This window comes from Teleopsis dalmanni, chromosome 1 (assembly GCF_002237135.1).
Source record: "Teleopsis dalmanni isolate 2A chromosome 1, ASM223713v2, whole genome shotgun sequence".
NCBI lineage: Eukaryota > Metazoa > Arthropoda > Insecta > Diptera > Diopsidae > Teleopsis > Teleopsis dalmanni.
Genome location: NC_051846.1, coordinates 126,389,145 through 126,415,057, shown reverse-complemented (window position 1 = coordinate 126,415,057; position 25,913 = coordinate 126,389,145). Strand labels below are relative to the sequence as shown.

Here is a 25,913-nt window from a genome sequence, read left to right as displayed (position 1 = left end):
TATTCAACTTAATGTTTATATATTCATTTCAAATTAATTGATTTTCATAAATTATCAAAGAACACTTTTTTAATAATAATAAAACGTAAATAATTAAAGTAAAAATTTTAATTAATTTTAATAATTTTAATTTATAGTAATAGTAATAATTAAACCATTACTTCAAACAAAGAAATAAATAATAATGACATATTAAATAAATAAGTACATAAAATAAATAATAAATAAATAAAACCAATAATAAATAAATATAAATGTAGATTTGTTTATAATTTTCGCATTGCCAACCTCATTTGCATTAAAATACGTTCCACTTTTATCTTTTACATATAATACATTCCACATTGAACCAGAAAGTGAACCAGATCAATTGCTGGTTCACCCCATTGTTTTTGTTTTGCATGTAAAATTGAGCGGATCATGTTTGCTGAAACGCAGCTATTGTAAGCAATTGTGCATGCAATATGAGTTGCCCTCAATACAGTTGGTAACCAGATGTGTGCCACTGTAAAGAATACAATAGTGAGCGAAACGACCAATGACATAAATATATGAAAATTTTATGACATAGATAATTATAAGTATTAAATTAGTATAACCAATAGTAAATAAGTAAATAAGCAGAACGCAAAGTATTGTATATATGCATTCTTAGTATATAAGAGGTACCGAACTTTTCTCTGTACTAGAACGTAAGTTATCAGTCAGTTTTTGTGTAGTGTTTGATATAGTGTATACAAAAGATACAGCTAAAGAACTAAAATGTAAAACCAGAATTAATAAAGATCTAAACAAAACATTATTGACTTTCTCTATTAATTAATATAAGTGACAGTGAGTATATAACAACTACATTATTACACAGAGTATAACCGCCTCTAAATACCTTTAACAGAGTTATTTTTAAACTTTACAGTGATGATGAGTTTTTAGCATTGTACAGCTTTTCACCGTAATATGTTATTAGAATGGTGTTAGTTAACATACATTTTTTTCGCATAAAAACCACTTCTTTAAATATATATAACTAAAAAATGTTCTACTCGATTTTTGTGAAATTAGAGTCGTTTGAAAGAGTGATCAATCTAGTTTTAGGAACTTTAAGCGTGCTGGCTGTACCTCCTTCGAAATTTAAATAAAATGCAGTTATATCGGAACATGTGCAAAATGTGTACTTATTTTAATAATATTTATATATTTTAGTTAAGATATTGAAATGATTCTTATTTACTTGGTTTCGTGAGCATTTTTTTTATACTTTTGTGTTTTACATTTTTAAAAAGCTTGAAATTTGACGAATTTAGAAATATAACTTTGACATCAAATTTCTCAAAATTGGTCTACTCGATTTTTATGTTTTTTTTTGCTATTGATAGCTTCATTACTTCTATATTAGATGTTTTTGCGTGCAATATTGTACCTTTTCTATATTTTTTTAAAAATAATTTTTTTTAATAATTAAACTTTAATTCCTTATATTAACGAAAATATAATTTTTTAAACATTTTTGGAAAATTCAGCTCTGCGTTTTCCAGCAACGTTGCTAACTTGACACTAGCTTCGATTTATTCTATTACACAATTACACTTATTAAATGCTTTTTGTGAAAAAAATAATGTACATTTCACAACACTTGTTTTTACTTTTATTTGAAGCTTCAATGCTTTAATTGCTGTCTGTATCAGCTGTTTTAAGTATGTGTACAAAAAAAAATTAAATCAAATTATTTTGCAAAGTAAATAATTTAACACGCCCGGTGCAAAAATTCATCATTCCCGGTGAGTATTATCAATTTCATCAAGTTTATAACAACTTCAGCAATTTTTTCTCAGTAAGTTTCTGAATTTCACCATAAAAAACGCGGACAACAATAAAAGCACGATTCCTCTAGTCAAAAAAAAATTCCTAGTCCAAAGGCTTCTTTGTATTCCGCAAATGCGTTATCTGCATCCGCGTTCCATTCAATAACAGTTCTGTCCTGTTTTTTGTTACCTATAATTAAGTCCTGAAACCGTCCCTGGAGCTCTACCGCTTTTGGAATAAAACGGCGATAAAAATTGGTAATTGAAATGAATCGCCGTAGCTCATGCACTACCCTTGGTTTTGGAAAATTTTGCAATCGTTTCAATTTTCTTGCCTTTAGGATTAATGAGATGACGAAGGAATGTTACTTTTTCCTGTGCGAACACACATTTCGTAATGTTTATTTTCAGACCATGTTCCTGGAGTCGTTGTTGCAAGCTGCGCACATGTTGTATGTTCTCGTCTATGTTATCGGATGCGATGCAAATATCATCAATATAACATATGGCAAAGTTAAACCCGAAAATTTTGTTTTTTTTCCTTTTATTGGCATTATAAATATAATACAAATCATCCAACCGCAATAAAATATTATATTTGCATACGCAATATCTTTATTTAAAAACACAAACAAAATACATGCAGTACAAATGCAAACAAAATTTTTTCTTTTTTTATGCAAACGAAGCAACAACAATGCACATTAAAAACATTTTCAAATCGTTTAGTTTGGCAAACGCTAAAAAAACCACTACCTTAGGAAAATGATCACTAAAAAGACCACTACCTTCGGCAAAAGATAACTAAAATGAGCACTACCTTTGTGAAAAGATCGTTATAATGAGCACTACGTTCGTGAAAAGTACACAATCTCTAAAAATTGTTGAATTGATTCGGACTTTTTTTAATGTACTGTTCGTTTAATGTTTTTTAACAAAGATGACAAACAGTATACTATATTTTGTACTTTAGTGTTTGTTTTCGTTCACTGATATAAATATCAGTGAACGAAAACAATTTATAGTAATAGTAATAATTAAACCATTACTTCAAACAAAGAAATAAATAATAATGACATATTAAATAAATAAGTACATAAAATAAATAATAAATAAATAAAACCAATAATAAATAAATATAAATGTAGATTTGTTTATAATTTTCGCATTGCCAACCTCATTTGCATTAAAATACGTTCCACTTTTATCTTTTACATATAATACATTCCACATTGAACCAGAAAGTGAACCAGATCAATTGCTGGTTCACCCCATTGTTTTTGTTTTGCATGTAAAATTGAGCGGATCATGTTTGCTGAAACGCAGCTATTGTAAGCAATTGTGCATGCAATATGAGTTGCCCTCAATACAGTTGGTAACCAGATGTGTGCCACTGTAAAGAATACAATAGTGAGCGAAACGACCAATGACATAAATATATGAAAATTTTATGACATAGATAATTATAAGTATTAAATTAGTATAACCAATAGTAAATAAGTAAATAAGCAGAACGCAAAGTATTGTATATATGCATTCTTAGTATATAAGAGGTACCGAACTTTTCTCTGTACTAGAACGTAAGTTATCAGTCAGTTTTTGTGTAGTGTTTGATATAGTGTATACAAAAGATACAGCTAAAGAACTAAAATGTAAAACCAGAATTAATAAAGATCTAAACAAAACATTATTGACTTTCTCTATTAATTAATATAAGTGACAGTGAGTATATAACAACTACATTATTACACAGAGTATAACCGCCTCTAAATACCTTTAACAGAGTTATTTTTAAACTTTACAGTGATGATGAGTTTTTAGCATTGTACAGCTTTTCACCGTAATATGTTATTAGAATGGTGTTAGTTAACATACATTTTTTTCGCATAAAAACCACTTCTTTAAATATATATAACTAAAAAATGTTCTACTCGATTTTTGTGAAATTAGAGTCGTTTGAAAGAGTGATCAATCTAGTTTTAGGAACTTTAAGCGTGCTGGCTGTACCTCCTTCGAAATTTAAATAAAATGCAGTTATATCGGAACATGTGCAAAATGTGTACTTATTTTAATAATATTTATATATTTTAGTTAAGATATTGAAATGATTCTTATTTACTTGGTTTCGTGAGCATTTTTTTTATACTTTTGTGTTTTACATTTTTAAAAAGCTTGAAATTTGACGAATTTAGAAATATAACTTTGACATCAAATTTCTCAAAATTGGTCTACTCGATTTTTATGTTTTTTTTTGCTATTGATAGCTTCATTACTTCTATATTAGATGTTTTTGCGTGCAATATTGTACCTTTTCTATATTTTTTTAAAAATAATTTTTTTTAATAATTAAACTTTAATTCCTTATATTAACGAAAATATAATTTTTTAAACATTTTTGGAAAATTCAGCTCTGCGTTTTCCAGCAACGTTGCTAACTTGACACTAGCTTCGATTTATTCTATTACACAATTACACTTATTAAATGCTTTTTGTGAAAAAAATAATGTACATTTCACAACACTTGTTTTTACTTTTATTTGAAGCTTCAATGCTTTAATTGCTGTCTGTATCAGCTGTTTTAAGTATGTGTACAAAAAAAAATTAAATCAAATTATTTTGCAAAGTAAATAATTTAACACGCCCGGTGCAAAAATTCATCATTCCCGGTGAGTATTATCAATTTCATCAAGTTTATAACAACTTCAGCAATTTTTTCTCAGTAAGTTTCTGAATTTCACCATAAAAAACGCGGACAACAATAAAAGCACGATTCCTCTAGTCAAAAAAAAATTCCTAGTCCAAAGGCTTCTTTGTATTCCGCAAATGCGTTATCTGCATCCGCGTTCCATTCAATAACAGTTCTGTCCTGTTTTTTGTTACCTATAATTAAGTCCTGAAACCGTCCCTGGAGCTCTACCGCTTTTGGAATAAAACGGCGATAAAAATTGGTAATTGAAATGAATCGCCGTAGCTCATGCACTACCCTTGGTTTTGGAAAATTTTGCAATCGTTTCAATTTTCTTGCCTTTAGGATTAATGAGATGACGAAGGAATGTTACTTTTTCCTGTGCGAACACACATTTCGTAATGTTTATTTTCAGACCATGTTCCTGGAGTCGTTGTTGCAAGCTGCGCACATGTTGTATGTTCTCGTCTATGTTATCGGATGCGATGCAAATATCATCAATATAACATATGGCAAAGTTAAACCCGAAAATTTTGTTTTTTTTCCTTTTATTGGCATTATAAATATAATACAAATCATCCAACCGCAATAAAATATTATATTTGCATACGCAATATCTTTATTTAAAAACACAAACAAAATACATGCAGTACAAATGCAAACAAAATTTTTTCTTTTTTTATGCAAACGAAGCAACAACAATGCACATTAAAAACATTTTCAAATCGTTTAGTTTGGCAAACGCTAAAAAAACCACTACCTTAGGAAAATAATCACTAAAAAGACCACTACCTTCGGCAAAAGATAACTAAAATGAGCACTACCTTTGTGAAAAGATCGTTATAATGAGCACTACGTTCGTGAAAAGTACACAATCTCTAAAAATTGTTGAATTGATTCGGACTTTTTTTAATGTACTGTTCGTTTAATGTTTTTTAACAAAGATGACAAACAGTATACTATATTTTGTACTTTAGTGTTTGTTTTCGTTCACTGATATAAATATCAGTGAACGAAAACAATTTATAGTAATAGTAATAATTAAACCATTACTTCAAACAAAGAAATAAATAATAATGACATATTAAATAAATAAGTACATAAAATAAATAATAAATAAATAAAACCAATAATAAATAAATATAAATGTAGATTTGTTTATAATTTTCGCATTGCCAACCTCATTTGCATTAAAATACGTTCCACTTTTATCTTTTACATATAATACATTCCACATTGAACCAGAAAGTGAACCAGATCAATTGCTGGTTCACCCCATTGTTTTTGTTTTGCATGTAAAATTGAGCGGATCATGTTTGCTGAAACGCAGCTATTGTAAGCAATTGTGCATGCAATATGAGTTGCCCTCAATACAGTTGGTAACCAGATGTGTGCCACTGTAAAGAATACAATAGTGAGCGAAACGACCAATGACATAAATATATGAAAATTTTATGACATAGATAATTATAAGTATTAAATTAGTATAACCAATAGTAAATAAGTAAATAAGCAGAACGCAAAGTATTGTATATATGCATTCTTAGTATATAAGAGGTACCGAACTTTTCTCTGTACTAGAACGTAAGTTATCAGTCAGTTTTTGTGTAGTGTTTGATATAGTGTATACAAAAGATACAGCTAAAGAACTAAAATGTAAAACCAGAATTAATAAAGATCTAAACAAAACATTATTGACTTTCTCTGTTAATTAATATAAGTGACAGTGAGTATATAACAACTACATTATTACACAGAGTATAACCGCCTCTAAATACCTTTAACAGAGTTATTTTTAAACTTTACAGTGATGATGAGTTTTTAGCATTGTACAGCTTTTCACCGTAATATGTTATTAGAATGGTGTTAGTTAACATACATTTTTTTCGCATAAAAACCACTTCTTTAAATATATATAACTAAAAAATGTTCTACTCGATTTTTGTGAAATTAGAGTCGTTTGAAAGAGTGATCAATCTAGTTTTAGGAACTTTAAGCGTGCTGGCTGTACCTCCTTCGAAATTTAAATAAAATGCAGTTATATCGGAACATGTGCAAAATGTGTACTTATTTTAATAATATTTATATATTTTAGTTAAGATATTGAAATGATTCTTATTTACTTGGTTTCGTGAGCATTTTTTTTATACTTTTGTGTTTTACATTTTTAAAAAGCTTGAAATTTGACGAATTTAGAAATATAACTTTGACATCAAATTTCTCAAAATTGGTCTACTCGATTTTTATGTTTTTTTTTGCTATTGATAGCTTCATTACTTCTATATTAGATGTTTTTGCGTGCAATATTGTACCTTTTCTATATTTTTTTAAAAATAATTTTTTTTAATAATTAAACTTTAATTCCTTATATTAACGAAAATATAATTTTTTAAACATTTTTGGAAAATTCAGCTCTGTGTTTTCCAGCAACGTTGCTAACTTGACACTAGCTTCGATTTATTCTATTACACAATTACACTTATTAAATGCTTTTTGTGAAAAAAATAATGTACATTTCACAACACTTGTTTTTACTTTTATTTGAAGCTTCAATGCTTTAATTGCTGTCTGTATCAGCTGTTTTAAGTATGTGTACAAAAAAAAATTAAATCAAATTATTTTGCAAAGTAAATAATTTATTTGGCTAGCAGCCAAATAAATTATTTTAATAAAATTTAACACGCCCGGTGCAAAAATTCATCATTCCCGGTGAGTATTATCAATTTCATCAAGTTTATAACAACTTCAGCAATTTTTTCTCAGTAAGTTTCTGAATTTCACCATAAAAAACGCGGACAACAATAAAAGCACGATTCCTCTAGTCAAAAAAAAATTCCTAGTCCAAAGGCTTCTTTGTATTCCGCAAATGCGTTATCTGCATCCGCGTTCCATTCAATAACAGTTCTGTCCTGTTTTTTGTTACCTATAATTAAGTCCTGAAACCGTCCCTGGAGCTCTACCGCTTTTGGAATAAAACGGCGATAAAAATTGGTAATTGAAATGAATCGCCGTAGCTCATGCACTACCCTTGGTTTTGGAAAATTTTGCAATCGTTTCAATTTTCTTGCCTTTAGGATTAATGAGATGACGAAGGAATGTTACTTTTTCCTGTGCGAACACACATTTCGTAATGTTTATTTTCAGACCATGTTCCTGGAGTCGTTGTTGCAAGCTGCGCACATGTTGTATGTGCTCGTCTATGTTATCGGATGCGATGCAAATATCATCAATATAACATATGGCAAAGTTAAACCCGAAAATTTTGTTTTTTTTCCTTTTATTGGCATTATAAATATAATACAAATCATCCAACCGCAATAAAATATTATATTTGCATACGCAATATCTTTATTTAAAAACACAAACAAAATACATGCAGTACAAATGCAAACAAAATTTTTTCTTTTTTTATGCAAACGAAGCAACAACAATGCACATTAAAAACATTTTCAAATCGTTTAGTTTGGCAAACGCTAAAAAAACCACTACCTTAGGAAAATAATCACTAAAAAGACCACTACCTTCGGCAAAAGATAACTAAAATGAGCACTACCTTTGTGAAAAGATCGTTATAATGAGCACTACGTTCGTGAAAAGTACACAATCTCTAAAAATTGTTGAATTGATTCGGACTTTTTTTAATGTACTGTTCGTTTAATGTTTTTTAACAAAGATGACAAACAGTATACTATATTTTGTACTTTAGTGTTTGTTTTCGTTCACTGATATAAATATCATTATTTATATTATTATTTATAATATTGTCGTTTTAATCATTTATTATATAAAACATTATTGCTTAAAATCCTTATTTATTGAAATCTTGAATTCATGTTAAAAATATTAATCTCTATTCACCACTTGCGCACTTTAACCGATAAAAGCTCATCTTTAATTAATTACTTGGCAACTCTTCCTTTTGTCTTTTTTGAAATGCGGTGAACAATGCACTTTTGCTCATTTCTTACCTTCTTCGTTTTTTACTCGTCAGAATAGACAGTTCGGTTCGCTGAAGTGCGCAAGTGGCATATATAACAAGTGAACTTTCTGAATAAAAACTATTGAAATTCTTCAGTAATTATTGCTGTTTTTTCACTATCCTCTTCAGCAACCGGTATATTAAAGTATGCCTTTTTTAAATCTATAGCGCTGATTTTGTATTTTAATCAAAATGAAAATTCATAAACTATATTTAAATTTGAAAAATATTTATTATATTCCGTTAATTTTAGTTCAGACAGAAAGTTGAAACTTATAAGAAGAAAATATTTTTCTGTATAATTTTACAATTTTGATGTTGTCAATATCATTCAAATTGTAACTGAGTTTACTATGATTACATATCAACAACAGCCACAAATCTAATGTTGTAAAAATTCGTTTTCCATTTCGAGAATGCGTGAAATCTTGCATGTGTGGAATGGGATAGCGGTCAGGAACTGTTTGTGCATTTAGTCGAATGTAATTGCCAATTTGACCTTGATAATACACGGCTTGTTTATAATATGATTCAACCATACCTAGTCTGCACTCAAGTTCAGTAGGAGACAAGTTAGTTGACGCATCAATAATGTTCTTAGTTCGTGTGAAGCTCCCCTTCGATGACGCACATTGCTGTCTAAGCTCTTCTAAAAATGGAGCAGGAGTAGAAACATTATTATTCGAAGCATTACCTTGATTATCGGCATTTGATGATAAAGATTTTTTTTTTAAACTTCATTTTATTAAATACAATCTATTCTATTCATGAATAATAAGTACTACTTATGGCAATAACAATATATGATTGGCATGTACGAGACTACCCAGTGGTAATCACCGCCTACCGAAGAATTACAATTTCTAGAATCTACTCGGCAAATCAGAAGTTGCGAAGCGTATTATTCTACGAATGTTAAAAGTATCCCTCGTTAGACCTGCGGCAAGGGGGTTAGGATGAACTACCAGTCGTGAGTGATAGTTGCTGCTTATCTGCTGTATTGACTCGTACACTGTAAAAATGCCAAGATCATGATGTAGGACGTTATTCGGGATAAACCATGGGGCGTCGGCGCAGATACGTAGTATTTTTGATTGAAACCTCTGAATCATATCTAGATTTGACTTCGCTGCTATACCCCAGATGGGTATACCGTACGTCCAGATTGGCTTTAAGACGACCTTGTATAAAAGTATTTTATTTTGTAGCGATCATTTGGATTTGGGATTAAGTAGCCAGTAAAGTGAGCGTAACTTTAGTCCTAACTGCTTCCGTTTTGTAAAGATGTGGTGACGCCAATTTAGACGACGATCAAAATGTACACCTAAATATTTGGCGTTTTCAGCTTGCGGCAATTCATGGCCATTCAGTCTATACGGAAGGGCAGGTACCGTGGCGGAGTGTAAAAGTATTTGAACTGATTTGTTATCGTTAGCTTCAATGTGCCAAATGTCTAGCCATGCGTTGACATCGTTCAGATTACTTTGCAAAAGTTGTGAAGCTACTACAGGATCTGCGCGTTTCGCCATCACTAGAGTATCATCCGCAAATGTTGCAGTGTATGTTTTAGCGCTGAGTGGGAGATCTGCTGTGAACAGAGTATATAGAGTAGGACCCAATACACTTCCTTGGGGAACTCCATCCTCTATTTGAAAAAGTTCAGTGTGACAGCTATTCATTTTAACCATAAAGTGCCGATCTAGTATATATGATTTTAAGACGGAGAAGTAGCTATGCGGGAGTTGTAACTTTAATTTGTCCAGTGTGCCATACTTTATCGAATGCTTGTGTTATATCGATAAAGGCTGCTGTGCAGTATTCTTTATTTTCCAATACAAGTCTTGCAAAGTTGTATACTCTATTTACTTGTTCAATAGTAGAGTGATGTTCGCGAAACCCGAATTGGTGGTTGGGAATCAGATATCTGTTTTCGATAATTGGCTTTAGACGTTTTAGGAATACTTTCTCAAATACTTTTGACAACACAGGAAGTAAGCTGATCGGTCTGTAAGGTGTTTTAAGTTCGACGGGCTTACCGGGCTTTGGAATTAATATAATTTGAGCGACTTTCTATTGAGCTGGGTAGTGTTCACAGGTGCAAATTGCATTGAACAATTGGTTTATGAATTTAAAACCCACATCTGGTAGCTCATGTAGCACCTTTCCGGTTATCAGGTCTTATCCTGGAGCTTTTCTGGTTTTAATTTTGTTTTTTATGACCCAATTGTGAAGTCTTAGTTCTGGAGGTTTTAGGACGATATTCGAATGAATTTCTAACAGAAGAGGAGAGTGGCCAGACGAAAGATCTAACGACGACCGCAAGGTTAGATTATTTATGGGTACGCCCTTACAAATGCAAAAGTCAATGACATGTGGTGTTTTATTTAGATCTGTCGGCCAGTAAGTGGGTTCGCCAGTAGATAGGTGAAATAGGTTGCTTCTTGTATCGTTTTTAATAGCTCGCGTCCTCTGGGTGTTATTAATTTTGAGCCCCAATGAACAAATCCAAAAGTCAATGACATCTGGTGTTTTGTTTAGATCTGTCGGCCAGTAAGTGGGTTCGCCAGTAGATAGGTGAAATAGGTTGCTTTCTTGTATCGTTTTTAATAGCTCGCGTCCTCGGGGTGTTATTAATCTTGAGCCCCAATGAGTATGCTTGGCGTTAAAGTCACCTGCTGCTACGAAATTGGGCCCGAGCGTTTTGAAATAATTTGCGAATTGATGACTTTTAATTGGTTGATTAGGTGGACAGTATATAGAGGCAATAGTTATTTCACCATATATATCTCGTACTGATATGGCTGTTGATTGCAGATAGTCTTCATTGTGATTGGTGAGAAATGAGTGGTCAATATTATTTTTTATGATTATTGCTGCGCCACCACGGGCGTGACCAGAAGGATGGTTTGCGTTGTACATTGTGTAATATGGAAGCCTCAGATAACTTCTTGATGTAAAGTGAGTTTCACTAATAAGCATAACATCAATGTTTTTGTCAAGAAGAAAAGTCTTAATTTCGCAAATGTGTTGAGTCAGCCCGTTAGCGTTCCAAAAAGCTATATTTAGACTACTCATTATTTGGATGTATTAGCGACAAATGCGGTTAGGAGGTTGAGCATAGAGCTCATTTGTTCCATAACCGTTTTGAGCATTGATTTAAGCTCAGGAAAATCGTTTTGCTGAGCTGAGTTTACGTGTTTATATTGTTAGATTTAACAACATTTGCATACGTTTGGCTTGTTACATTCGATTTGGTATTCTGTTGCCTTTCTGTATCAGTTGTTGTTTTTCAACGTAGGGCTGGAAGCGCTTTTTCCTGGAGTTGTTTGTAGACTGTGCACCCTTTATAGTTAGCCGGATGATTACCTTCACAAAGAACACACCATACATCATTACCGGGGGATTTGCGAGGACAATCTGAGGATAAGTGGTTTTCAGGGCATTTAACACAGCGTGGCATACGATTACAAAAATGTTTTGTATGACCATATCGTTGGCACCGAGTGCATTGCGGCAATTCACGCTTCTTTTCAGGCGCTTCGATGGAAATTTTTGTGTGCAGCAAGTCAGTACAGTTGTAAATTGTTTTCACCTTGTCTGAGGGCTTTAGTCCAACGAAAAACAAAGGAAGTGGTTTTTTTGTAACACGATGTCGAATGTTACTGATATTGACTACTTCATGGCCTAAATTAATTAAATCTTGTTTGATTTCATCAGTAGGTATTGATGGATGTAGGCCCCTCAACACTACATTAAAGCTTCTACCTTGCTTTAGTTTGTAAGAGCTTTGGTAACTTTTGAGTAGATATCCGCTGTGTTGGGCTGTATTTTGACTTCATTATTACCTAAAATTTTGAGTACAAACTCATTTGGAGCCACATCATTTAGCAGTGCCCGGAATGGTTGAATTTTACCAACACCCACTACAAATATTGGTGGTGGTTTAGGAATTTTACTTTCTTTAATTAATTCCGCATGTTCTGATGTTTCTTCCTGATTATCAGCGTCAGGGTTGTCTAGAACCTCAAAACGGTTAGATGTTGCAAGCCAGTAGCTGTCAAGCTTTTTTTGTTTATTTTTTCGCTGTGCATTTACAGGACTAGAACGCCCACGTTTACCGTTTTGGGGTGAATGATAAAGATGGTAAAGTTGGTTGACACATTATTACAGCAAGTGAGATTGTTCACGTAAATATGTAACAGTTCTGTGAACACTTTGTACACGTTTAAACGCAAAACACCAAAAAAATTTAATCAGTCTCCTGGCAGGATCGCCAATGTGAAAAAAGATGACATTAGAAAATTCTTATTTATGTATAAATTGGAATATAGCGCGTCGTTTGCACTTATCCGCCTCTTTAATTTTACCCACCGTTCGAATGGGTTTGTTCCACGAAAAATTGTTTTATACAAACAATTTGTAAACTTCTTGAAGAATTTTTGTTACAATTGTTTTATTTTAAATCACAATGTTACAATTATTTTGTTACAATTGTTCTTCTTTCAAAAACATACATTAATTTACAAAAACATTGATTGAACATCGAGCATTGATTCACCAAATATGTTGAATTATCGGGTGTCGATCACCGGCAACACAAGTAATCAATGCATTCTCTGTACCTGCTATCGTCCAAAGTTATTGTCACAAATCATGGGCAATTTACCAAATGAACGTGTCAACATTAACTTACCTATAGATATTACTGGTGTTGGTTTTGCTGGACCTATACCAACATATACGAGAGTGCGTGGAAAATCACCCTATAAAGCATACATCGCAGTCTTTATATATTTCACATCCAAGGCTGTACATTTAGAAGCGGTGTCCGATATGTCCACCAACGCTTTTATAGCTGCGTTAAGCGATTTGTCAGCCGACGTGGGATGCCTACTCGAATAGTTTGCGACTATATCACAAATTTTGTAGGCGCTAACAAAAAATTAAAGGAGTTCAGTAATCATTTTCATCAGCAGTCGAACCGGAAATGCAATATCGTCGTACGGTGTACTACGCAACATTGACTTTTCATTTATTTCGCCTAGCGCTCCATGGCGAAAGCTCATTTGTGTCGCACATTTTCGAATGTTAAACTTACTTTTGAAGAACTCACGACTGCTTTAGTTGAGATAGAGACAGTTATGAACTCCCGCCCGTTAACTTCGCCATCATCAAATCCGAATGATCTGGCATTCATTACTCCTGGTGATATTGTGATTATCAGAGATATCTGTATCTCTGTATATCTGTATATCTGTAGTATTGGCAGAGGCTCACTGCTGTTAAACCCCACTTTTGGCGACGGTAGTCAGGAGAATATCTGGTAGACTTACAAAATCGGTATCTCTGGAAGATACCTAAACGTAATATATAAATTGGTGACATGGTCATGCTACAAGAAGAGAATCTTTCACCAATGAAATGGGTAGTTGGCCGCATTATAACAGTGTTTCCCGGCGCTAATGGGCATGTCCGAGTAGTTAAAACTCCATCCACTATTTTAAAACGAGCAATTTCAAAGATGGCACTACTTCCTGTCAATTAAAACGCAAGGTTTCAATAAGGGTGGCATGTTAAATCCAATTTCTGTTAGTATTCTATGTATAATTATATATTTTTTCAGTAAAGAGTACTAATTTGGTCGATTTCGTGAAAGCATCAATATTGAAGATAAAATAAAGTTGGTTTTTATTATTCATTAACAAGCCATTTCGAAGCAATAGCAAAAAATTGACTGTTCGTCGATTCAACAGATACAATAAATAAATGAATAAGTTTTAAAAAACAAAAATAGTAGGTGTTTTTTTTTAACATATATGCTCTAATAAAACATGTGGTGCTTATAAATTAACATGCAAAGCAAAAACAAAATGTGCTAAACCCACTTTCCTGAACTTCGTACTAAAATGGTACCAAATCTTAAAAATGATCTATTGTGAATGACTTTTGGATGAAAATGGAAAACCTCAGTCAGCTGTTAATTATTTACAGCTCTTGAGAATGTTAATGGTTAAATTTAAATATTTTAAATCAGAAATTTTTTAATAAAATTTGGGAAAAAAACTGTTAAGTTAGTAATTGTGATGAAGCTAATTATTTATTAAGGAATTTTTAATTTCTGTGTTCATTAAAAAAATTCAATATATGAATAAATACAAAACAAAATATAATATAAGCAAAAAGTCATAAGACAATTGCAAGAAAAAAAAAAGACAATGATAAATACTGCTCATTTACCAGTAACTAATGGTGTCAGAAGTTTTAAAATTATATAAACGAATTTATTCACGATATCTTAGTGCCTTCAAGTATATTTATATTAAAAATTTTTTTATAAAATTTAACCGCAAATTTGTTTGAATTTTTTTTTAATTATCATATGTTCAGCAGCCCTGAAAGAACGTAAAAGCGGCATAAGTGTGGTGTAATTGCACTTATTACTTAAGACATAAATGTTATAAAAAATTAATTTCCACTTAGTTAGGATCGAAGTTGACGGAGTTTCCATTCTTTGAAGGGTGATTAGTTTTCGTTTTGTTTAATAATATCTAAAATGAATTTGCATGAATATTTTTTATGGATATGTAATTATAATTAAATAATGTAAGTGACTTCTCAATTTGTAAAGTATATATCAATAGCTAGTCCTAGTCTATAAAATCTATATTTTTTTTTAATTGTTTACATAATTGTTAACATAGATACAAAATGAATCTATTGTTGTCCTTATAAGAAATGTGATTGTTATAGATAAATAAAAACTTTAATTTGTAATAACAAGATCCAGGAGATCGATTATCTAAGTTAAATGCAAATTAAAAATTCCATGGTTAGTATTTGATTATTTTTTTAAAGTTTATAAATAACGTAACGAAGTTATTACAAATGCTTAACATTATATTGCATTACAAATTCAATTTAATTTATGTTAGTAAAAATAAAACCCACCTGCCATCGTATCATGACATGAGTCACTTTATCATCAGCACGAACCGAAAGCACAAAATCACCGGGCTTACTTTGAGATTCACGCACAAGAAAAGAACCATTCTTTCCACGTTCCAATATCAATTTTTCAGCCTCTTTTCCCGAAAGATTCCCATGAAACCATCTAAAAAAAATTTTAATTGTTTTTAAATTTTAGCTTTATAATTTTACATTATAAGAACCACAAATATTGTCATCATATAAATTATTTTGACTTAAATCTGTTGATTTAAACTCATTAAGAATTCATATTTCGTATCCTAATATGAAAAATATCAATCTAACCCAAGAGATTACAATAGACCTTTTCTTTTGTAAGAACAACTGCTTATTTTAAAAATAACATATGAAAACACAACAATGCTAGCTTATTTAGTCCAACCATTTTGAAGTCGCTTAACTAGAAAGGAGCTCAAATTGCATGGTTGCCAATACTAAAAATTCGTCTATTGTGAACGACTTTTGGAAATACCTACGAAGTTTCCAGTTAACTATCAACGAATGATTGCGATAATTATTCGTATTTTGTGTCGTCATTGTTCGTAACAAATACCGTAACTTTTTCTATTTATTATTTTACTGTTAAAAAGCATGAAAATTCATATTTTATTTACAATCTTGTAAAAAACGTTATTCTTACCAATAATTTCAAAGAATTATTATTCATTTTAGAAATATTAACTTTAAATTTTATTACGTGTTTTGCGTATACAGTGACGAACAAAAGCAAATTGAACTTTAGCACTATTTTTATCCTGTTAATGATGCGATTTTTAATCAACAAAAATTTTTTTCAGATAAATTGCTTCATTTGCTTTTAAATTCACTTTATTTCATTTTATTTTCTCTAAAAAAATTGGATGAAATTCTCTACCACTTGTCGAGCAGGTTAATTTTAGCAGATGCAGTCCGCTCCGGTAACGCCTTTGGAAAGCATTATATATAAGTGACCTTTTACAAATTTAACTGCAGCCTCCCAAAGACCGCCAAAATGAGGGCACCTGGGCGGAATAAAGTGAAAATTAATAAATTCAGACGCGCAGTACTGAGTTATAGACAACTGGTTTATTTTATTAAACAAAAATGAATTAAGTTCTGACAATTGATTTGAAGCCCCAACGAAATTGGTTGTGTTATCGCAGAATAAGTCAGTTGGTCAACCTCTCTTTCCAATCATTCTTTTTAATGCTGCAATGAACACGTCTGTTGACAAGCTTGAAACAACTTTGATGTGTACCGCTTTTGTTGCCATACAAATAAAAGAGACGATATAAGTTTTGTATGGAGGCTTCTCTCTTATACGTAAATACGTGTTGAATGGTCCACAAAAATCGATACCACAGCAAGCATATGGCCGTGAAGGCGTGAGACGTTCTACATTTAATTTACTCATCATCTGTTGCAACAACTTTGGCTTTCGCTTATAATTAATGCAGTGAACATTTTGTCTGACAACTCTTCGAGCAACATTTCTGGTGTTCACAATCCAGAACTCTAAACAAATGAGTGCCACTAACGCCTTAGGTCCAGCATGATAATTTTTTCGATGTAGATAATGAACATAAAGCATGTCGAATTCAGATTTGCTAGGCTGCAGGATAGGATGTTTACGTTCCTTTGCAAGATCGACCAATTCTAATCGTCCACCAACTTTAATTAGCTTAAAACCACCGGTATCTTCAATAAATGGATTTAAGTATTTGAATGAACCTTGTGTTAAAGATCCTCTATTTAATAAATAAATATCTTCAGCAAAGTACTGAGCTTGTTTAAATGATGCATCGGAAGGCGTGATCTAATTCTTCATGAGTAAGGACTTCTATATAAACACGGCGGCTGAACTTCTTCTTATAACGCTTATACCAACGAAACAACCAAGCCAGTACCCGAACGGCAGTTGTATGTGAGCTATATTTATCAATATCATCTACAACATAATTGGTTGATACAGTTACCTTAAATGCTGCTCTTCGTTTTTTCTTATTGATTTCTTCAAAGTCCAAGTTGTCGTTCTTGTTTGCAAGGTCTTGTAAACCAAATACAATTATCGAGATCGTTAACAGTACTGCCTCTTGACACAATGTCAGTTGGATTACAATTTGTGTGGATATATCTCCAATGTGAACCTACAGTGAGTTCTTGAGTTTCAAAAATCATATTGCCTACGAAGGCAGACAGTGTGGCCGAATGTATTTTGAGCCAATGTAGTACGTTTTGGGAATCAGACCATACATACACGTCAGTATCGAACTTTTCGAAGAGTGATTTAATTTTGTTGTAAAGTCTTGCAAGTAACAGTGCTCCATAAAGTTCTAATTTTGGAAGCGAGTGTTTTTTTAACGGAGCTACTCTAGATTTGGCTACGAATAGTTAAACACCTATGAGGTTCGAATCATCTGTGACGCTAATGTAGATGCTGCAACCATATGCGCGAATCGACGCATCGCAAAAACCATGGAGCTGAATTGTCGTTACTTTTGTTTTTGATGTTTAATGATGACAAATCGTGAAAAAGCCTTTCCCATACTGAATGTAAATTTTAAGGACTGGATACGTCCCAATCCAATTTAAGCAGCCATAACTCTTGCAATAATATTTTAGTTGATATAATTATTGGAGCTAATAGTCCTAATGGGCCGAATGGTGACGACGCGATTGACAAAATATTTCTTTTTGTGATGCGGTTTACATCGCATCGTATTTGGTGTAACTCAGAAAGATAATTTGCACCATGTAATAAGTCATCAACATAAAACGAAGATTTGAAGACCTCAGTTGCAATCTTGAATCTATCCTTAAATTGATGCGCTATTTGCAATAGGCATTGAGTGGCAAGGTACGGTGCAGCAGCTGTTCCGTATGTAACTGTGTTAAGCTGGAAAGTACGAATATTTGTAAATGGTGAGCTTCTGTAAAGAATGTACTGAAATTTTCTATCTTCAGGATCAATCAAAATTTACCTATACATCTTCACTATGTCAGCAGTTAAAGCGAATGGAAATAAGCGAAAACGTAACAAAAGGATGAACAATTCATCAAAATATCGTTGAGAGATTTTTGAGAAGAATTTCGACATGATGCGTCGAAAGCGACTCTTAATTTCGTTGAGGTGCTGGCTAGTTTCAATACGCAGTGATGCGGAATGTAATAATGAGATTCATCAATATTTGGATCTTTTACGTAAGTCATGTGACCAAGTTTTTGATGTTCTTCCATAAAGGCAACATACATATTTCGTTTTGAGCTCAGGCGACCGTGACAATCGAATTTCTTGTGCAATAAATCTGCGCAACGCTATACCGTATGAACTGCCTAAACACTGAGGGTTATCCTTAAATGGCAACTTTACTATAATTCTACCTGCATCCGTTATGTATACTGTTTCTAAAAGTAAACGATCACAAATTTGTTGTTCACTAGTCGAAGCATCTGAAGTGATCGAGACTTCTTCTAGCTTCCATAGACGTTCTAATTTTTCCTCTACAAAGTTAATTGATAAAAGAAGAGAAGTCGAATTACTAACGAATTGTGAAACATGATATCGACCCGAAACAATTCAGCCCAAAATAGTTTTCTGTGACGTTGGTAATCCTAATCCAAGTTTGATCTGCCCCACTGACGGAACACTAAAAAAGCTTTCGGTACCAAGCAGTAAATCAATACGGGTTGATGTATGAAATTGTTTGTCAGCAAGATTAATATTTGATGATACGTTCCAAGTTGAGATGCTTATTTTAGAATCTGGTTTATAAGCAATATATAATGTTATACAGAATGTAAATGGAAGTTGAAAAGCCGTGAACCGAGATTTGATAGTAGTCGATACCTTTGATTTTATCCTTGTAGATGAATTTCCGATGCTGTTAATTTCAATATTATGCTTGGTCAAGGGTATGCGAAGTCTCTGAGCGAAATCATTAGTGATGAAATTCACCTGTGAACACGAATCTAGTAGAGCCCTACACAATTGATAGCATCCAGACGCGTCCTGTATTAGAACTAGCGCTGTAGCTAAGATGACATTACTTGTAGATGAATTATCTAAATGTGTATGCATCGCAGCGTCTCTAGAAATAGTAGAAATAGTTCGTACCATTGATGACTGAGGAGTAGGATGAACTGAGTGTGAGTTGAAAGGTAGTGTAGCATTGATGGTGGTCTGAAAAAATCTTACATCTATTAGTTGATGGACAGTTAGAAAGTTGATGTTTCTTCGACAAACAATTCATGCAAAGTGTGAATTGCTTTACAGTGTCAAAACGTTGTGCAGTTGATAAACTTCTAAACCACAACATCAAGCTAAACCATTGAGCTTGTTGTTGGCACTTGAACAAAATATACAAGAAGATTTAGTGCCAGAAAAAGCATAATCTTTATGAAATTTTTTTTTTTTGAGAATTTATTATTGGAATTTATCATCTGATACACAAGGAGACTTTTTATCTAGATATTGAAGATATTGACAATGTCTCTCTAAAACGGCAACCGTTTCAACTTGGCAACTTTTTGATATCTAACGATTCTTTCTACTTTCTTCTCGTCCCTTCATCACACTTTTGCTTCACAATATCAATCAACATAGCTTGTGAAATTTCACGTTCAGAACCCAATGATAAAAATGAACTAGAAATCGCTGACGCAGTATCGATTAGACTTCGCAGCTTATTACCTTCCGGTTTGGAAGTGCCAGGAAGATAAAAAAAAACTGATTTGTTTTCCATGAAAATGAGATTTGGTTTATCGTACCTTTCCTTCAATCTATTTAATGTATTAGAGTAATTTTCATTTGTGACTTCAAACGCTTTAACAGTTTCTAATGCTGGGTCATGCAGACAAGTCAGCTAATAATTAAATTTTTCCGGATTAGATACGGTTAATTCTCGATCAATAATTTGCGATAACGACGTTATAAAATTTTTGAATTCAGAATATTTTCCATTAAATAAAGGTTGTTGTAGCGATGGTAATTTCATTGTTGATTGGTGAATAATGATGTTACCATCAGATATTGGCGTGTTGTGGAAATCGTCTCCCAACTGCGACTGAATGGTCACCTTTGCATTAATGTAAAGCTCCTCCAAATCTAATTGACAATTGTTCTCTGGATCTAAAGCCTCTATATTCCATTGCGAAGTCAATATATGTTTGAAGAAAGCTTCTAAAATCGCCAAGCGACATTTAAGTTCAGCGTGTGGAAGTACATTTCTTTCATTCATTGTGGATTCGATATAATATAACACTAAAAAAAGCAGTTTTTCTGCCATTGTGATGTAAAATGTAATGTAGAAAATAAATGCAGCAATTACAGCAACAAATCTGAAATAAATGCAGCAAGCAATACATAACTGACAACCACGTAATAATTGATACTGACAGGTAAGTGATGAGCAGCAACAGCAATAAAAATCGACGTAAATTCTGCATGCAACAACAGCACTCAAAATTGAATATGAACGCAGTAGCAGCAACAGTATATAAAGGGGCAAATCAAATGCAGTAAGTAGCGGCAGACTAACTGCATATGGCGAAGACGAAGTTTTTCATAATTGTCTGTCTAGAGCCTTCTGCCTGATTTCGTTACATGAACCAAATTATCGATGTTAAGCATGGACAGAGCGTAGCCAAGTGACTCGTTGGCGACCAGGTCTGCTTGAACCTTGAGGGTTTCACTCAAAGGCCATTTTCACAATGACGGTGTTGTCTTTCCGGAGTGCATCACCAATCCAGCATTTCTGGCTTTCAACTTCAAATTCTATCGGTATATTTTCGAGAAGTTCGGTGTTTGAGATTAACCGTGGCCAGAAAATTTTAAGAATTCGCAGGAGACATGTGATCTGCGCGCGAGCGATTTGGGCAAAAACCGTTCTATTCGCGTATCGATGAAAGAATTCAACATCTCTTTGTAGTTGCTAACCTTCCGATGCCAAAATAGAAGAGGAGTTATTCCTTAATATTTTAATTGGGCGCCTTTCTTCTATGTGCTGCCACGTTTGGTCACAGATTCATGGTTTAAGCTGGATCTATGTGAATTCGATTGAACGATATAAACTCCCAGGAGTAAATTCCCAAGGGCTCCGGGAGTCTGTCTTGAAGTTGAAAGACGAAGTTTAGTTTCTTAGTTGGGTCTTTGAACTTGTCGATATCTAGTTTCCGTTAACTCGATTTCGTGGATGACCACTGTATACGAAATATTGGCCCGAGAGCAATTGTTGATCTCCATCAAGTTTTCGGAATGCCCATAATATCGATTTTGTATCTTTCGAAGCTTGCGCTAACTTAGAGCCTTCGGAGAGTGTGCGCACATTCTACGTGGCAAAAGAGTAAGCCATTCCACGATATAAAGAGTAAGCCATTGCTCTGTGATCAACCATACTCCAATTTTAAAGAAGTACAGATCATCAGCAAAGAGACAATTATAGACGTAGACTAATGCTGGAAAGATTAAACATAATTGATGTTCCGGACAGTCAGAGACTTTTTTGTTTTTTTTTTAAAAACATATATTTATTTATTGCATCTTCTCTTAAAATGAGACTAACAATAAGTTGTAAAATCTTATAACTAATTACATAATGTTACAAATTTTTATTTTAACTATACATTGTATAAAATAAAATAAAATAAGTAAACCTTATATCACGAACCTCACTTAGATTAATAGGTTAAATTTCATTGGAGTGAATGTTAGGTGGTTTCTTAAGAAAGTGGTTCAACTTTAACAGATTACTAAAAAGAAAGGTGCGGTTTTTACTTCAAGCTGTTGAATATTAATTAACGGCTGGACGGTCAGCTCTTTTTAGGCGGGAAGCAATGGATAGAAGTGCGAGATTTCTTGCAAGGGATTAACATGCTCTGTCAGCCTTTTATTGTATTTTTTTCTTATATTGTCAAATTCAGCTTTAACTAGGGGAATTTGTAGATCTCGGTGTATACTTTCATTCCTAATATACCATGGGGCACCAGTGATAATTCTTATTATTTTTGACTGAGCTCTTTGTATAATTTCAATATTTGAAGCACTAGCATTGCCAAATAGCTGGAGACCATAAGTCCATATTGGTTTTATGATGCTGTTATACAAGAGTACTTTACACTCTAGGCACAGGGAAGATCTGCTGTTAATGAGCTAATGCAACTTAGAGGCTTGGAGCTTCATCTGAATTTTTTTGGCTTCAATCTGTTTGCGCTAAGTCAGTCGTCTGTCTAGGTGGATACCTAAGTACGTTATATTATCTGCTTGTGGTATGGGAATGTTGTTTAGTAAAATTGTTGGAGATGTACTCCGATTTAAGGTAAAAATGACGTGTCTACATTTTAGTTCGTTAATTTTAATTCGCCATTTTGACAACCATTTCTCCACCCGATATAAGTGAGATTGAAGTTGGTTTGAACCTAGCACAGCGTTTCTGTTTCGGCATAAAATTGCCGTATCATCGGCAAACGTTGTGGTGATAACTGAACTACTTATCGGGATATCAGATGTGTAAAGTACATACAATATAGGGCCAAGAACACTTCCTTGTGGAACGCCAGCTTCTATTGGGAAATTATTCGAAGTATATGATTTGCATTTCACTTTAAAGCTTCTATTATGCAGATACGATTCTAGAACTGAGTGGACATTTGCAGGTAATGAATAGCGTATCTTATATATGAGTCCATTATGCCATACTTTATCAAATGCTTGTTTAACATCGAGGAATACCGCGGAACAATGTTCTCTGAGCTCAAATGCGTGTCTTATTTCATTCGTTATACGATTCACTTGCTCAATAGTTCCATGTTTTTTCCTAAAACCAAACTGGTGGGACGGTATTAAGTTTTGAACGTCAAGGAACGGTTTTAGCATGGTTTTAGAAAGGCATGGCAGTAAGCTTATTGGCCTGTATGAAGAGGCAAGCGTGGGGTCTTTACCTGATTTATGAATCATGATAATCATGGATGTTTTCCACTCTGTTGGATAAAAGCCAAATTTAATTATGGCATTAAAAAGTCTTGTGATAAAATTTATGGCCAAAAGGGGTAAGTTTTTTATCATGATGGGTGAGATATTATCATATCCCGGTGCTTTTTTGCAATCTAACTTGTTTGTGCTAGTATTATAGAATAAATAACCAGGAATAGAAAAGAAATTTTTGTTAGTTAGATGTGTTTCTGAGCAAAGCATTACATCCACACTTTCTCGAGACATGAAATTTGTGAGTTCAAGTTTATGTTGGCTTAAGCCGTTTGCATTCCATGTACAAATTTTTAAAGTACTCATTATTTAGACAAAAATTTGCATTAATTGGCTTTGCATTTTAACTATCTCGTTAAGAGTAGTTTGCATGATTGACATGAACTGAGTTAAGCTCTGAGTGAGAGTGGAGATCATTATTTCCAAACTATTACTTTGAACTGGAGGGGCTTATTGCTTGTCAGATTTAACGACATTAGCAAATGAAACACCTCGTGTAACAGGCTTAAAAGTTAAAGGTTGAGGTACTTTAACTAATTTAATGGTGTTGCTTCTTGTAGGATTACGCAACGCTTCTTTCTGCAGAGCTAACCTGTGCTTCAGTTCTTTATAAATGGGACAGCCTCTGTAGTTTGCAGTGTGATTTCCACTGCAGTTGCTACATTTTTTGGAGTTGGTATCCTTTAATGCTTTTTTATCGCATTCGGAACTATGGTGAAGCTCGCCGCAAGCTACGCACACTGTACTAAGAGTGCTATATGACTTAGTATGGCCATACTCTTGGCAGTTTGTGCATTGCACCGGACCATTTCTTTTGTGGGGCTCCTCAACGCTAATTCTGCGGTGAAGTAAATACTGTAGGTTGTAGATGGGATGGCTCTCATCTTTTTTAAGCTTAGAAGCTTCCGGGTGAAGTTCAACTTTGAACATAGGTTGTGGGATTTTATCTTTGTTAACAATGTTTATAACTGTTATCTCAATGGGGTCTACATCTGATTCGATACCTTTAATTACGACAACAAGGCCCTTACTACTCTTTAGTTGGTATGTGTAGTAATTTTTTTGCTGTCTTCGAAATATTTGGTTATGACTCTAAAATTGTTTTCAGTGTCGATTTGGATTTTGGTTTCGTGTATATTGCCTCTAGTTATAGGAACAATATGAAAAGTATTATTTCCAATCAGACTTGCAAGGATTGTAACTAGGTTATTTGAGCTGCGTTCACGCAGGTAGATTGGAGACGGTTTAAAATTTTTGTTAATATGCTGATTAGCTTCTTCTGTAGTTTCAGCTAATTCACCAAATCTATTGCCAGAAAGAATGCTTGTAGTTGCACTATCTTTGATAGTTTTAGTTATTTTAGCACCTTTTGAATTGCTTTTTTGAGGACTAAGTTTGCGTTTCATATTTACATAGCGTTCCATGCCTGTTTGGACTTCGTTTTATTTTTTGGATTCGCTAAGTCGGAAAATGCAAGCGAAGCTGCTGAAGGTGCAATGTTTGACAAACTTTTGTCAGTTTGTGTAGTTTTCAGAGGCAACGTATTCGATGGGTCTATTACCAAATAAGCATTGCGTTAATTTAACTACTATTAAAATTAATTGATATTAAGTTAAATTAACTATATAAATATAAGTAAAATTAAATTAAATTAATATAAAGAAGAAAATAATAAAAATAAAAATGAAGATGAAGAAAAAAAAAAAATGAAAATATGTAAAATATTATACTTTATATTTTAATAATTAAACATATAAATAAAAACAAAAAGAGAAAAAAAGAATAATAATAATAATACTAAGAATAATAATAATACTAAGAATAATAATAATACTAAGAATAATAATAATACTAAGAATAAGAATAAGAATAAGAATAAGAATAAGAATAAGAATAAGAATAAGAATAAGAATAAGAATAAGAATAAGAATAAGAATAAGAATAAGAATAAGAATAAGAATAAGAATAAGAATAAGAATAAGAATAAGAATAAGAATAAGAATAAGAATAAGAATAAGAATAATAATAAGAATAAGAATAAGAATAAGAATAAGAATAAGAATAAGAATAAGAATAAGAATAAGAATAAGAATAAGAATAAGAATAAGAATAAGAATAAGAATAAGATAAGAATAAGAATAAGAATAAGAATAAGAATAAGAATAAGAATAAGAATAAGAATAAGAATAAGAATAAGAATAAGAATAAGAATAAGAATAAGAATTAGAATAAGAATAAGAATAAGAATAAGAATAAGAATAAGAATAAGAATAAGAATAAGAATAAGAATAAGAATAAGAATAAGAATAAGAATAAGAATAATAATAAGAATAAGAATAAGAATAAGAATAAGAATAAGAATAAGAATAAGAATAAGAATAAGAATAAGAATAAGAATAAGAATAAGAATAAGAATAAGAATAAGATAAGAATAAGAATAAGAATAAGAATAAGAATAAGAATAAGAATAAGAATAAGAATAAGAATAAGAATAAGAATAAG

At 32.4% G+C, this 25,913-nt stretch overlaps 1 protein-coding gene across 1 annotated transcript in view; it reads right to left on the bottom strand.

Moving 5' to 3' along the window:
* Positions 1-8,777: 8,777 nt before the first annotated feature.
* The window catches only part of LOC119665985 (tyrosine-protein phosphatase corkscrew-like), a 97,233-nt gene continuing 80,097 nt past the window's right edge, over positions 8,778-25,913 (bottom strand). Inside the window, exons 4-5 of the mRNA XM_038075245.1 lie at positions 15,416-15,578; positions 8,778-9,116 (exon numbers count right to left, since the gene is read on the bottom strand). Coding sequence (XP_037931173.1) covers positions 9,009-9,116; positions 15,416-15,578 — 271 coding nt within the window. The 3' untranslated portion in view covers positions 8,778-9,008. The remainder of the gene's footprint in view (positions 9,117-15,415; positions 15,579-25,913) is intronic.